Here is a 13,235-nt window from a genome sequence, read left to right on the forward strand (position 1 = left end):
CCAGGGCTCCTCCCCAGGAGTCACTGTAGGCTCCTGAAACCCGGGTCCCACATGCGCTCCACTGCCCCAATTCGGGCACACAAGCCTACATAGGACAGAGCTGAGGGGGGAGAGTGCCTCAAGGCCGGAGACAGTGGGGACGAGGCAACGTGTGTCCGCCTAGAAGAAATGCATTAGGATGGCGCTTGCATGTGTGCGTGCATGTCCCTGGAGGGGCACTGCGTGGGTACAGGTGTGTGCGCTCCTGTTCCTGCCGGTGGGGAAGCGGACGCACACAGGTACAGAAGGGGGTGAGGGATCTGGCAAAGGGGCCCCAGAGGCACTGAGCCCGCCGGGCGCCCAGATAAGACAAGGCACACAGTCACCAAGAATGCAGCTTTCATTGTTCACTCCGTTTCTTCCCTCAGAGGGGCGGGGGGACCCCGCCTCCTGACCCCCGTTCCCCCTCCGCCCCGGGGCCTTTGGGCAGGGCCGAGGAAGGGCGCACTCGGAGGTAGGCAGTCCAAGCCCCTTAGCACCCAGGAAGCGTGGGAATCATGAGCGTCCAAAGTTCTTGGGGCAGCTTTGGGTGCCCCTGGAGTGTCCAGCACTCTGAGCGCCCGTCAGTAATAGTGCACACGGCCCAGCGTGCCCGTGCCCGCAGTGCTGGGCCCCAGCGTGCCGCTGCCCAGCAGGTCCGGCTGCCCCGTGCGCCAGATCTCACGCAGGATCCTCTCGCGCTCCTCCAGCCGCTGCGCGCGCTCCAGCTCCTCAGCCGATGTGAAGACGTTGACGCTGAGGGTCCCGTCGGGCTCCGGCGACAGCTCGGGGCCCTGCAGCGTATCGTCAGCGCCCAGCCGCGTGACCGTGTCTTCGTCCTCGTCTTCGTCCTCGTCGTCCTCGGGCTCCAGGGTGCTGCCGCGGGGGGCGCGGTGTGGCACGAGGCCCCGCGGGCGTGACCGGGGCGCACAGGAGATGCTGATGACCAGGAGGCAAAGGGTCAGCAGTAGGCCGAAGCACACTCCCAGCACGAAGTAGAGGCCAAAGCTCTCTGGGTTAGCTGGTTGGAGAGGGGGGACAGAGGGTAAAGGTCACAGAGGGCCCTGGTGGGAGTCAGGGGGCTAGGCTGTCACCTCTCTGAAAAGGATGACCAACCGGGAGCTGCAGCCGGGCAGGCGGGGCGGGGAGGTGGGAAGCTGAGGGCAGGCGAGGGGCGCGGGCTCACCGCGGATGTGCGCGTAGGCCGCCAGGCTGTTGCTGAGTAGCTCCATGTCCCTTCGGGGGGCGTCCATGCTGCTCCTGGGACAGCGTCCGCGTCAGCCTGCGAGTTCAGCAGCTCAGCTCCGGGCCGGTCCAGGCCTGCCGCCCCCTCGGGCTGCCCCTCTCCCCGGAGAGCCGGCTCCAGGTCCCACACGGAGAGCGTGGCTTCCCAACTTGGGCCCTGTCCGGGAGAATCCCTTTCCCAGGCCCGGGAAGCAGGGGGGCAGGCCGCAGGGGGCTCGGCGCGGGGGCGGACTTCCTCCCCCGGCCTCCCGGTCTCAGGAGCGTGGAGATGGAGGCCTCCGCTGCCCCCTGGGCGCGCTGGGGAGTGGGGAAGCTGCTTTCCTCGCTCGCCCCGCGGGGACGCGCCCGCCCCGAGGCCCGGCTCACTCACCGCCAGCAACCCGGGTGCCTGGCCCGGCGCGTCCGGCGGCCGCATACACCCCTGGGCCCGGCCGCGCCCGCCCCGTCCGGTCTCAGCTGCCCTGCCCGTCCGGCTCGGCTCCCAGGCTGCAGCAACGCGGGCCGGACTCAGGCTGAGGGACCAGTGGCGGAAAGTTTCTTCGGAGGAGAGGAGGGGCGGGGCGGGGAGGCGGAGGCAAGCGCCGCCGTGGAGGAAGGGGAGCAGAGCGGCCACCGCGAAGGGGAGCTGGCCAGCCGGCCGCTCCCCCAACAGGAAGCCGCGGGGGAGGCCCTGGCAGGGACCGCCCCCCTAGGCCCCCCGAAAGGCAGGGGGCAGTGATGGGGCCCGCGGGCCAGGTGCTAGGCTATGGGCTAAGCTACCCTCAAGTACCAGTGACACTATTTCCCGACTGGACTCAACAAGTCATGGGAAAACTGGACCACAGGGTCAGGACTTGAGTGTCTCCTCGCTCCCAACCCCTCTCCTGCTCTTTGCTCCTAAGTAGCTCCCTATCTCTAGCTTCCCTTCCCAGGCGGTTCCACCCACCCGTCCCCCAGCACCCTCAGCCAGGGCAGTCTGCCCCTCCTCCCCAGACCCTCAGCCCTTCCTCCTCCCTGGTCCAAGCCTGAGTGTGTCCAGCTGGCGGAGCTGCGGTCTGGTCACCGGGTTAATGATTGCTGAACTCGATGTGGATGTGGAGCCAGGCCTAGGCCAGTCTGGGGACCGCAGCGGGGAGCCTCTGGGTGTGCTCCTCGGCACGGAGCGGGCCTGGGCATACACGTGCAAGTCCACCTGAGCTCAGGGCTGGGGTCTGGCACTTGTAATCCGGTTAGAGTCTTCTTCCGGCCTCACTCCCAGCCCTCCCACCCCCCTTCCCTGGGCTGAGCTGGGGTGAGGGGGAGGCCTTCTTGGCGGGAGCCTTGGAGGAGGAGGAGGGAAAGAAGGGGGAGAGGAAATTGCAGACATAGCTGAAGGCGCTGCCTGAGGCCCGTGGGCCAGCGACCCCCTCCTTGCCCAGGCTGGAGATTACCCCTCCCCCCAACTCCTTCAGTCCTGGGCTTGGGTTCAAGTAGAGGGCAAATTTAGATGGGAAAAGACTAGGACCCCCTTGCCCTGGGATGTGGATGCTATGTGTGTTGTCAGCATGCACGTCTGTCTATCTGTGTCTGTGGTCTGTCTGCTAGAGGTTGGGGGTGGGGAGGGGTTGGGGACATCTGAATGTAAATCTGTGTGGCATCACACACTGAGTGCAGGTCCCTGGCACTTCGTAGGAGTGGGGACATCAGATTGACCAAGCAGACAAACAGCCCAGGTTGAAGGGATGGGGTGTGGGGGGAGGGTGCCAGAGAGTGTCCCTGGTGGGCAGGGGCTGAAGCACCTGGGACGGAGCCTGCTGGGATGTGGGGATGGCAGGAAGAGTGACAGGTGACTGTGCAGGGGCTTGTGGAACCCTGGGGAGCACAGGTTTAGCTGTAGAGGAGCAGGGTTTGGGGGTCTGGAGGGTTGCAAGCAAGTAAGCATCATGGTGCGGTGAAGCCCTTAGGGAGGGTCCAGGGGTTTGGTTCAGCCCAGGGTGGACCACAGGGCAACATGCAGGTGACATGAAACCTGGAGGGGCTGTGATGTGAGAAGCGGCAGATTTAGGCTGTTTTCTTTTTCTTTCTATTTTTTAAGATTTATTTATTTTGATTGGGAAGCCATATCTACAGAGAGGAGAGACAGAAAAAAAGATCTTCCCGGCTACTGGTTCATTCCCCAAGTGGCTGCAGCAGCCACAGCTGAGCTGATCAGGAGCCAGGAGCTTCTTCTAGGTCTCCCACACGGGAACAGGGTCCCAAGGCTTTGGGCCATCCTCGACTACTTTTCAGACCACTAGCAAGGAGTTGGATGGGAAGTGGAGCAGCCAGGACATGAACCAGCACTTACATGGGATCCTGCTTGCCTCTTTTCTTTTTCTTCTCAATCACCCTCCTTCCCTCCCTTCCTTCTTTCTTTTTTCTCTGTTTCTTGATTTGTGTATCTGTTTAAAAACCAGAGTCACAGAGAGAAGAGGAGGAGAGAGATCCATCTTCTATCCACTAGTTCACTCCCCAAATGGCCACAACAGCTGGAGCTAGGAGTCATCCAGATCTCCCACATTGATGTAGGGGCCCAAGCACTTGGGCCAACTTCTGCTGCTTTCCCAGGTGTGGTAGCAAAGAGCTGAATGAGAAGTAGGGAACTGGGACTCCAGGCAGAGCTCATATCAAATGCTGGCATTGCAAGCAACAGCTTTACATACTGTGCTGCAGCACTGGGTCCCAGGCCATTTTCCAAAGCAAGTTCCTGCATGGAACATGCAGGTGAGAGAGAAGGGCGTCCAGGGACCCGAGCACCTGTCAGGGGGCCTATGTGAGGCAGTTGTTTTGTGGGGAGTCAACAGCATTTCAGAGGTGTTGGATTTGAGGTTTCCTTTAGATACCCAGCTTATTGTAGGCAAAAGCAGGTGGAGGAGCCCCATGTTGTGGACTCAGCAGGTAAACTTGACAAGTGTGTCATCTGAGGCAAGGGAACAGGCAGAGAAGTCAGCGTGAGGCCAGAGACCCAGGCACCCACGCTGAGCAGGAAGGAAAAATCTGATTGGGGATAGAGCTGTGACCAGCTGTGCTACATGGGGCTGCGAGGTTACGGTGAGGACGGAACCCTACCCCTGGTTTGGCCGGTATTGGGGCCCTGTGTGGTTCAGGTGGGCTTCCTGGTGATGTCCTTTTTCTTGAGTGTGTGATGGACTGTGTGGCAGGTGGTGTGTGCTTAGGAGCATGAGCCTCAGAGTTTGGGACACACCCCTGTGTTCTGCAAGCGTCTGTGTTGCTGGGTCCTCCATGAATGTTCATGTGCAGGTCTTAAGAACATCTCTAGTCAAAGATGTGGCTGTCTGGGTCACCATGGATGCATAGGTGGCCAGGCTGGAGGAGGGTGAGGGCTGGGATGATTGCCTGCAGAGAGAGGGACCCACGGTATCCAGAGTACTACCTTCTCCAGGGATGTGTGTGGCCCTGGGAAGGAACCTGAAGACTTTGCCCAATGTAGCCATCCCTGTGGGTCTCCTGACCACCTGGCCCATCTTCTCTCCTACCAGCCTTTCACAGTGTACCACCTGTCTGTAGGTCTGCCCAGCACTTAGTTCTGTCCCTCTCTGCATGTCTGTCACGTGCCTGCCTGGCTCATGTGGGCACCAGGTGGAGTCCCAGACGTTCCACTTCCTATCCAGCTCCTTGCTAATGTGGCAGGGAAAGAAGCAGAGGATGGCTGAAGTCCTTGGGACTCTGCACCGATGTGGGAGACCTGGAAGAAGCTCTTGGCTCCCGGCTCTGGATCAGCTTAATATCTCCAGCTATTGTAGCCACTTGGGGAGTGAATTAGCGGATGGAAGATCTTCCTCTTCTCTCCTCTCTGTGAATCTGCCTTTTGAAAAAAAAAAAAAAAGAATGAAAATAAAAAATCTCCAAAGAAACACAGGATAGGTCCTAATGTGAAGTTGTGGGCTTAGGAACAGTCTTGGGGTGCTGGGACATTCAGGGTTTTGTGCAAAATAGGAGCAGAGCTTGGCTCTCTTCCTCGGTGGCCATGCTGAGGGCTGCCCTCTGTGGCCTCCTCACACTGGGCTCCTCGGGATGGGCCCAGCAAGAGGGAAGTGGGACTCAGTCAAAGCCTTTGGTCCTCTGTGTGCCCCACCTGCCCAGCACCCAGGGAAACTGGGGAGAGGGCACTGGTGAAGATGTGGCCTTGCCCAGCAGTCTTGGCTGTTGTGGTCATGGGGACCTACACACCAGAGCCTGGTTTTGATCCTCAGCACCCCCAGCGGTTTCCCACATGAATGTTCCAGGTTCCCTGTGGACCCAAAGCTGCCTCCTCTTTCGCCTAGGTTTCTTACTGCTTTTTATGCTCTCAAAATTCATGCCAATGTACCAACACATCCATATGAGAGATAAATGGTTTTGTCCTATGATCTATACAAAATAAAGGCAGGGCCTGGCACGGTAGCCTAGCGGTTAAAGTCCTCCCCTTGAACACGCCAGGATCCCATATGGGTGCTGTTTCTATTTATTTATTTATTTAATTTGTATTGCAAAATCAGACATACAGAAAGGAGGAGAGACAGAGAGGAAGATCTTCTGTCAGATGATTTACTCCCCAACTGACCGCATCAGCTGGTGCTTTGTCGATCCGAAGCCGGGAACTAGGAGCTCTTTCAGGTCTCCCACCTGGGTGTGGGGTCCCAAGGCTTTGGGCCGTCCTCGACTGCTTTCCCAAGCCACAAGCAGGGAGCTGGATGGGAAGTGGAGCTGCCGGGATTAGAACCAGCACCCATATGGGATCCCAGCGCATTCAAGGCAAGAACTTTAGCTGCTAGGCCATCACACTGGGATCTCTATTTTTTCTTTTTAAGATTTATTTACTTTTATTGCAAAGTCAGACATACAGAGAAGAGGAGAAACAGAAAGGAAGATCTTCCATCCGATGATTCACTCCCCAAGTGACTGCAATGGCCAGTGCTGCGCTGAGCTGAAACCAGGAGCCAGGAACTTCCTCCAGGTCTCCCACAAAGGTGCAGGGTCCCAAGGTTTTGAGCCGTTCTCCACTGCTTTCCCAGGCCACAAGCAGCGAGCTGGATGGGACGTGGGGAGCTGGTACTCTAATCGGAGCTCGTATCAAATGCTGGCATTGCTAGCAGCAGCTTTGTGTACTGTACTGCAGCACCGGGCCCCAGGCCATTTTCCAAAGCAAGTTCCACTTCTCACATGGTTCACAGCCCCTCCAGGCTGCATGTCACCCGCCGTTGTCCTGTGGCCCACCCTGGGCTGAACCCTATCAAACAGCTGCAGGCTTGGAGTCCAGCTGAACTCTGTTTCTGTTCCACTCTTCTGTTCACGTGCAACCTGGAAGGCAGCAGTGCTGGCTCAGGCACCTGGGTCCCTCTGCCACCTGTGCCGGCCACCTGGTCCAGCTGGGGCTGTTGGAGGCATTTGGGGGGAGTGAATTAGCGGGTGGAAGATCCCTCTCATTTTCATATGAAGTAGAGAAAAAATATTTCCTCCACTTTACATAGTAACTGCATTCCCTGAGTCCAGTGTATACACAAATCCCTTGTGTTTATGTGTGACATGGGGTTCGGTCCTTGGCTTGGAGAGTTGTTATAAACAAGTTTTCACTGTGTAGCAGTAGATGGAAGATATGCCTGCCTGGTGGCATGGCCTGGAGTCCTCGCTCTCCCCGTGCATGCCGGCATGGCCTAGAGTCCTCGCTCTCCCCCTGTGCATGCCAGCAGCTTGGCCCAGGCCTTGTGTCCACAATGCAAGCATGCCTGCCTCTCGCAGAGTCCCACATTTCAGACAGGAAGGCTGAGGTTACCTGCACGTGTCCAGCTATGATCAACCCAATGGAGAAAGAAGAGTGGGGGAAAGGATTAGAGACCAGGTGGGCACGGTGAGAGAAGGCAACCATGTGAGATGGCCTGGGTGGCAGGTGGGGGACAGCCATGCAAACATCTGGGAAGGGCCTTCCACGGAGATCAGGCACGGCAAAGGCCAGAGGGCATAAGCATGTGTGGCTTGCTTAGGAGCACTGTGCGGGAGGGGTCGGGTGGGAGGTAGCCAGGTATGGGACATCGTGGTATAAAGGGAGAATGAGAGGGAGATCTTCCATCTTCTGGTTCATTCCCCAAATGCTGATAACAGCCAGAGTGGGACCAGGCCAAAGCCTAGGAACTCAGTCCAGGTCTCCCTATTGGGTTGCAGGGCCTGGAGCAGTAAGACCTTTATCTGCTGCCCCCGGGTGTGCACCCAAAAGCAGGAACCAGCAGTAGGGCCTGGAACTCAAAGCCAGGTTTGGGTCCTTTGGCTTTGAAGGGATGATGCCGTCAGGAGGCACTATAGTGAGGGACACATCTGAAGTCTGAAGGGGATGAGTGGCTGTGAATCCAGGGGCACTGGAGGCTTGGAATGGTCCCAATGCAGCCATAAGAAGTGGTCAAATTCTGTGCCTGTTGGAAATCAGGGCCAGCAGGCAGGCTCACCATGGACAGGGGATATGAGAGAATAATTCACAGCTCAGAAAAGGTTGTCTCCTTGCCTGCCTCAGACAGCTGTGCCACTGGCCCTGCTCCTCTGAAACCCTCTCTCGGGGATGCTGAAGATAACCAAGCAGGCCATTATCCTCTGACCTTGCCCACAAGGACCGCACACATGTTCCTGACAACTTTCCCTTGGCTTTCCAGGTTCCACAGTCAAGCCAAGGTTCCTGAATCCCCCTGCCTGCAGTGGCCCATGTGGGCCAGGGCCTAGTTCCAGGCTCTGCAGACCAATCCTGAGTGCCTGGAATTTTGCCATCTTGTGTTGCTCTATGGAAGCCTGCCGGGGTGGCTGCCTAAGAGTAGAGGGACAGGAGCAGGGCTGCAAATGGAGACGTGGCTCAGGGAAGCGGCTGGCGAGTAGGGTTGTGGGCTGGGAGCAGGCAGTAGCCCTGGACTGGACGAGGTTACATTTGGGCACACTTCATGTGGACAAAGAGAGGGTTGAGAATTGTCCTGTCCTCTGAGAATTGGGCCTCTTTCATCTTGGAGAAGAGCCCGCTGTTGGACTCTCACCTGGGAAAGGCTCTGCCTGCATGGATTTCTGCTTCTTTGGGACTTGGACTTGGGCACAGGATCTGGAATTCTGTGGGTCGGCTGTGCTGTGCTGGGGGAGGGGCAGACAGCACACGCAATCTGCAAAGCCTAAATTTAGGCAAAGGAAGGAAGGAAAGAGGAGAGGAAGGAAGGAACCCCTTGGCTTCCTAAGGGCCAAGAGGGAAGGGGTGGGGGCACAGAAGGCGGTCTGGCTTGGCCCTCTCCTTACCCCAGCTATGCTGGATGGGCAGGCGGGCAGGCGGGTGGGCTCCAAGGAGGTACCACACTTTTGCAGCTGTGTGGTCCTGGCTCCCTCCCCAGGTCAAGACAGTGAGGCTTGTGCTACCTGCTGACGGGGTGGAGTGTCAGTGGCGGGGGGCGGGCCAGAAACCCAACTGGACTGGCAGAGGCACAGGCAGGTAGGCAGGAAAGCAGGACAACAAAGGCAGACGACACGGGCCTCAGTGGCTCCAGATCAGGAAGTTTTATTGCTAACATGCAGGAAGAGTCCCCATGTAGTACAAAAATATGTCTTTATACAAACTTTTTTGTGACTTTTTCCATTTTGTGTCTTTACAACAGGACCTCTCCGTGTGTGGTAGCCAGTGAGGGCGGACCCAAGCTCCTCTCATTTGCTTTGCCGGAAACGTGACCAGAGGCCTGGGCTGACCCAGGAAGGGGCTGCTCCATCTGACGTGGCTCTGCAGGCCCAAGGGTATTTGGAGAGTACAGGAAAGACCACACGTGGAGAGCAGCCTGAGGCGCCTGGGAGGCCACTGGGCCCGGCTCCACTGAGCTGGCCCTGCCTCGGACTCTCCCTGGCCACTCCCGGGCTGGGAGCTCCGGGCCGACTGCGCTTGTGCTCCCTTGGGAGACTTTTATGAAATAAATATAGAAAAGAGGGCACTCCCACCCCCACCGTACCACATCTGCCCCAGCAGCTGACATGGAGCCTGGTGCCCGGAGTGAGTGCTGGGCACAGGTGGGCCCCCACAGACCTCCCCGAGGCAGAGGCTTGAGGAGCCCGCAGGCTGGAGTGGGACATGGGGAGGAAGGGGCATGGGCAGCCCTGCTACTGCTGGCAAGAGGTGGCCCCATTTTTTCCAGATGGGGAAACTGAGGCACAAGGTTTGGGGACTTGCCCAAGGTCACTCACAGTGAGTCAGCTGGCAGGGTGGGGGTGGGGGTGGGGAGCTCACCATCTGGGAAATTCAGTCACCTGCCCGCTGGGGAGGAACAAGGACAGATGGGAAGGGGGATGCCCAGAGGGACACACTCAGCCTGAAAAACCTAATGATGCCAGGCCAACGCCTCCTGGGCACCAGGCAGGGGAGAACAGCGGTTCTGGCAAGACAGGCATCACTTCAAGATTGCGGCTCAAAAAGGGCAGCACGCTGTTCTCCAGCCAGGCATGGCAGGGTCCCCCAATCCCTGGAGCTCTTTCCCCGAGCCCCCACCCCACAGAAGACCTGGCCGGGGTCGCTCAGGAGAGTACACGCTGAGGGGCAGGGGCCGAAGAGGGGCCCCTCCCACCCTGCTTCTCTCACCCACAGGAGTGGTTAGTGAGGGAAACAGAGCACGCATGCCAGGCCACTGGGTCACACCAGGCCCGGAGCCTGCCCTCCAGCTGGGCAATCTGGCATCAGCTTGCTGCCACACTGAGGGAGGGAGGAGGAGGCCAGGTTAATGTGTGTGCCCAGCACCTCGGTGGCTCCTGAGATGGCAGACACAGAGCCATGGCTAGCGAGGCCTCCCCGTCACCAGAAACAGGGGCTGACGGGCGGCAGGTGGGCAGGAGCTGGCAAGAAGGGCTTCTCTGTGCCTGGAGGCCGGGCGGGAGCCCCCTGGGGTGGGGTGTGACTCCCTGAGGTCCAGCTAGGCTGGGGCAGGGAGTGGCTGTGGGCCAAGCCACCTGGAGATGGGAGAGAAATTGGTTTCAGTAAAAAAATAAATATATTTGAATTCAGCTTAAGATGAGGTGAAGGTGTTCTAAAACCTGGACTGAGGGGGCCTGGGCAGGAGGGTGGCGGGTAGGGAGGGGCCTCGGTTCAGGCAGCCAGCAGCGAGCTGCATGGTCGGCGATGTGGACCACGGGAGCAGGTGGTCGGCTCCTCCTCCTCACTCTGACTCAGTCTAGAGACAGCATGGTTACAGAGACAGAGGTAGATTAAAACGTCATGATTCAAAGCAGATTAGTTATCTAAGCTTCTTGGATTAAAAAAAAAACAAAAAACCAACCGATCAAGCGATCATTCCGAAAGGTAGCTTTGTGGTACCTCTACTGATGCCATGTGTGTGACCTGGGCTGTCCCTGTCCTTGCCCCGTCAGACTGCAACCTGGGGCAGTCTGGCCCTGTAGCCAGGCCTCTTGCTGGGGTCCATGAGGAGGTGGTGGTGCTGGTGCTCCTGCCGAGGGCACTACTTGCGCAGGTAGCGCTGCGCCAGGATGGCCGTGTCCAGGGAGCTCATGGGCTGCGCGTCGTGGCCAAGACGCCGCACGGGGGGCACGCTGCCAAACTGGCGCTTGGGTACCCAACTCCGGGCCTCGTGGAGGCAGCTCTTTTCCTCAGCCAGCAGCAGCTGCTGCCGCATGTAGTTTTCAAATTCGTATTGGGAGCACTCTTCCGTCACCTTTGCCTGCAGAGCCCAGGCATGGGGCAAGACACAGAGAACATGGAAGCAGTGAGTGCCCAGCAGCATGGCCCCTGCAGCCACCCCTCCCAGTGCTCATAGCCTTGGTATGTCTAGGGTACAGCGTGTGGGTCCCTGGAGTCGTCTAGCCCACGCACATGGCCTTGATGGCCACCCAGAGGGGACTGGAGCAGTTGCCACCTGCACTACATATATGGTCTGTCCGCAGGCCCCCTCCCAACTTCCTAATCTCAGCAGGGGTTACACCTGTTTTTTCCTTAGAAGTGGGCACGTGTCTCTCCTCACAAAAGTCCTCTGAGCTTCAGGATCAACACAGGCCAAGCAGTGGGCCCACACAGGTAGGCTGGGTGGAGTACAATACATTATTATCATGGCACAGTACATTAAGCCTCTGCCTTAACACCAGTATCCCATATGAGCATCAGATCCAGCTCCCTACTAATATACCTGGAAAAAAGCAGCAGAGGATAGCTCAAGTCCTTAGGCCCCTGAATCCATGTGGGAGACTTGGGAAAGATTCCTGGCTTCAGTCTGGTCTAACCCCAGCAACTCTAGCCATTTGGGAGTTAATCAGCAGATGGGAGACCTGTCTCTCCCACTTATTTTTATTGGAAAGGCAGATATACAGAGAGGAGAGACAGGAAGATTTTCCGTTCAATGGTTCACTCCCCAAGCAGCCATAATGGCTGGAGCTGAGCCAATCCGAAGCCAGCAGCCTCTTCTGGGTCTCCCATGCGGGTGCAGGGTCCCAAAGCTTTGGGCTGTTCTCCACTGCTTTCCCAGGCCACAGGCAGGGAACTGGATGGGAAGCGGGGCTGCTGGGATTAGAACTGGTGCCCATATGGGATCCTGGCGCGTTCAAGGTGAGGACCTTAACCATTACGTTATCACCTCAGGCCCCCCACTTAACCCTCTTAAGGGCAAGGCAGGCTGGGGTGCCAAGATGACCTTGTGTATCTACCTCAGCCACATGCAGGCCCCAGGCTCAGCACCAGGGGCGCACAGGAAGAGACCGCAGGCCCTCAGTGCTAATCTCAAGCCCCTGCGTCCCAGATGGGTGGTGAAGGCAAAGTCCTCTCGCCTCTCAACATCTCTGGTCCTCCAGCAAGTGGGGATGAAGAACAGAGGCCACACAGGCCCTGTGGCGGGCGGAGCTGTCCCAGGACTGCTGCAGAGCAGCCGAGGAAGGAAGGGGCTGGATGCGGGGGTGGGGACGGAGGCTAGAACTGCCCATCCCTCCGGCCTCCCTGCCCGCTCTCAGCAGTAGTGGCCCTAGCTGCCCTGGAGGGCAGGTCCTTACACCACCACGGGCCCAGCATTTCTCCAGGGTACACCCGATGGCTACCTGCCTGCCAGCAGCTGCCTAGCTACCCCAGATCTCTCTGCTCCACCCTGGGCTCAGCACTTTCTCCAGTACAGGGACCAGCGAAGAGAATACAGGGATGAATGAATCATCGAAAAAATGAAAAGCCGGAAGGGTGAGTGAGAACCCAGTGAGTCAGAGGGGCAGAGAGAGGAAGCGGTGAGAAAGCCCTCCGTGTCCGTCCACCGTGGGGCTGCCTGGGAGCCAGCCTCCACTTGGCAGCACCGCTGCAGCCCCTGCAGGCCAAGAGGCATCAGCATGGGAGTGGGGGACGCATGTGGTCGGCCCTTCCTGCCTCAAGCACTGGCATGAAGCTGCCATGCTGGGCCTGCCTACCCCGCTCACCTCCTGAGAGCTGTCTGCATTGCTCATCTGGTCATCGATGTCGGGGACCACTTGCAAAGGCCCACTGAGTGACGACAGGGATTGCCTGGAGGGGAGAGCACAGGCCAGTCATTACCCAGACCTCCGTGTCCTGACTGACTGCCTGGCTCAGCCGCAGCTTTCCCATCCACTATCAGGGGACAGTTTCTGCTTTGCAGGCTGTCATGAGAGCCCAGTGAGGCAGTGCCTACCCAAGAGCTGCCATGGAGATGCCCTGCTGCCTCCCCCCTTTGTGCCCACAGGGACACCTGCCTCAGCCTCTGCCAGAGAAACAGGCTGTGGCGTGCATCGGGGCCAGGCACCCAGCCCGGCGCCTGCCCACTTACCATGATGCGATGATGGCACTTAGGGCCTCTAGGACGTCTGCGGCGGCCAGGCGCTGCTGAGGGTCGAGGACCAGTAGTTTCCGGATGAGACACACGGTGTTCTCGGAGACCCGCCCATCTCTACATAGGGCAAGGGGAAGGGATGGGGCTCAGAAAGCAACTCACCCCAGGCTCGTGGGGGCGGGTGTGTGTCTTTTCCCACCCCCAGGGAGTGCGACTCAC

General features: G+C 58.6%; 2 protein-coding genes across 2 annotated transcripts in view; both read right to left on the reverse strand.

Moving 5' to 3' along the window:
* Positions 1 to 265: 265 nt before the first annotated feature.
* On the reverse strand, positions 266 to 12,707 carry EVA1B (eva-1 homolog B). The gene is made up of 3 exons (XM_040974211.1): positions 12,649 to 12,707; positions 1,205 to 1,300; positions 266 to 1,039 (listed from the first exon to the last, which is right to left on the reverse strand). Exons 2-3 carry the CDS (start codon positions 1,269 to 1,271, stop codon positions 603 to 605), a joined length of 504 nt encoding a protein of 167 aa, XP_040830145.1. The 5' UTR covers positions 1,272 to 1,300; positions 12,649 to 12,707; the 3' UTR covers positions 266 to 602.
* The window catches only part of STK40 (serine/threonine kinase 40), a 39,630-nt gene continuing 35,144 nt past the window's right edge, over positions 8,750 to 13,235 (reverse strand). Inside the window, exons 9-11 of the mRNA XM_040974210.1 lie at positions 13,014 to 13,133; positions 12,649 to 12,733; positions 8,750 to 10,925 (exon numbers count right to left, since the gene is read on the reverse strand). Of these exons, the coding sequence (XP_040830144.1) occupies positions 10,707 to 10,925; positions 12,649 to 12,733; positions 13,014 to 13,133 (424 nt within the window). The 3' untranslated portion in view covers positions 8,750 to 10,706. The remainder of the gene's footprint in view (positions 10,926 to 12,648; positions 12,734 to 13,013; positions 13,134 to 13,235) is intronic.

The sequence above is a fragment of the Ochotona curzoniae genome, unplaced genomic scaffold (genome assembly GCF_017591425.1).
Source record: "Ochotona curzoniae isolate NIBS_2020 unplaced genomic scaffold, NIBS_Ocur_1.0 contig_2404, whole genome shotgun sequence".
In the NCBI taxonomy this organism is placed as follows: Eukaryota; Metazoa; Chordata; class Mammalia; order Lagomorpha; family Ochotonidae; genus Ochotona; species Ochotona curzoniae.

What these genes read in the sequence shown, in the direction of transcription:
- EVA1B (XM_040974211.1), bottom strand. Translation starts at nt 1,271, where the DNA reads ATGGACGCCCCCCGAAGGGACATGGAGCTACTCAGCAACAGCCTGGCG. An exon ending in GGCCTACGCGCACATCCGCG is followed by an intron (nt 1,040 to 1,204) that starts GTGAGCCCGCGC and finishes CTCTCCAACCAG; the next exon opens with CTAACCCAGAGAGCTTTGGC.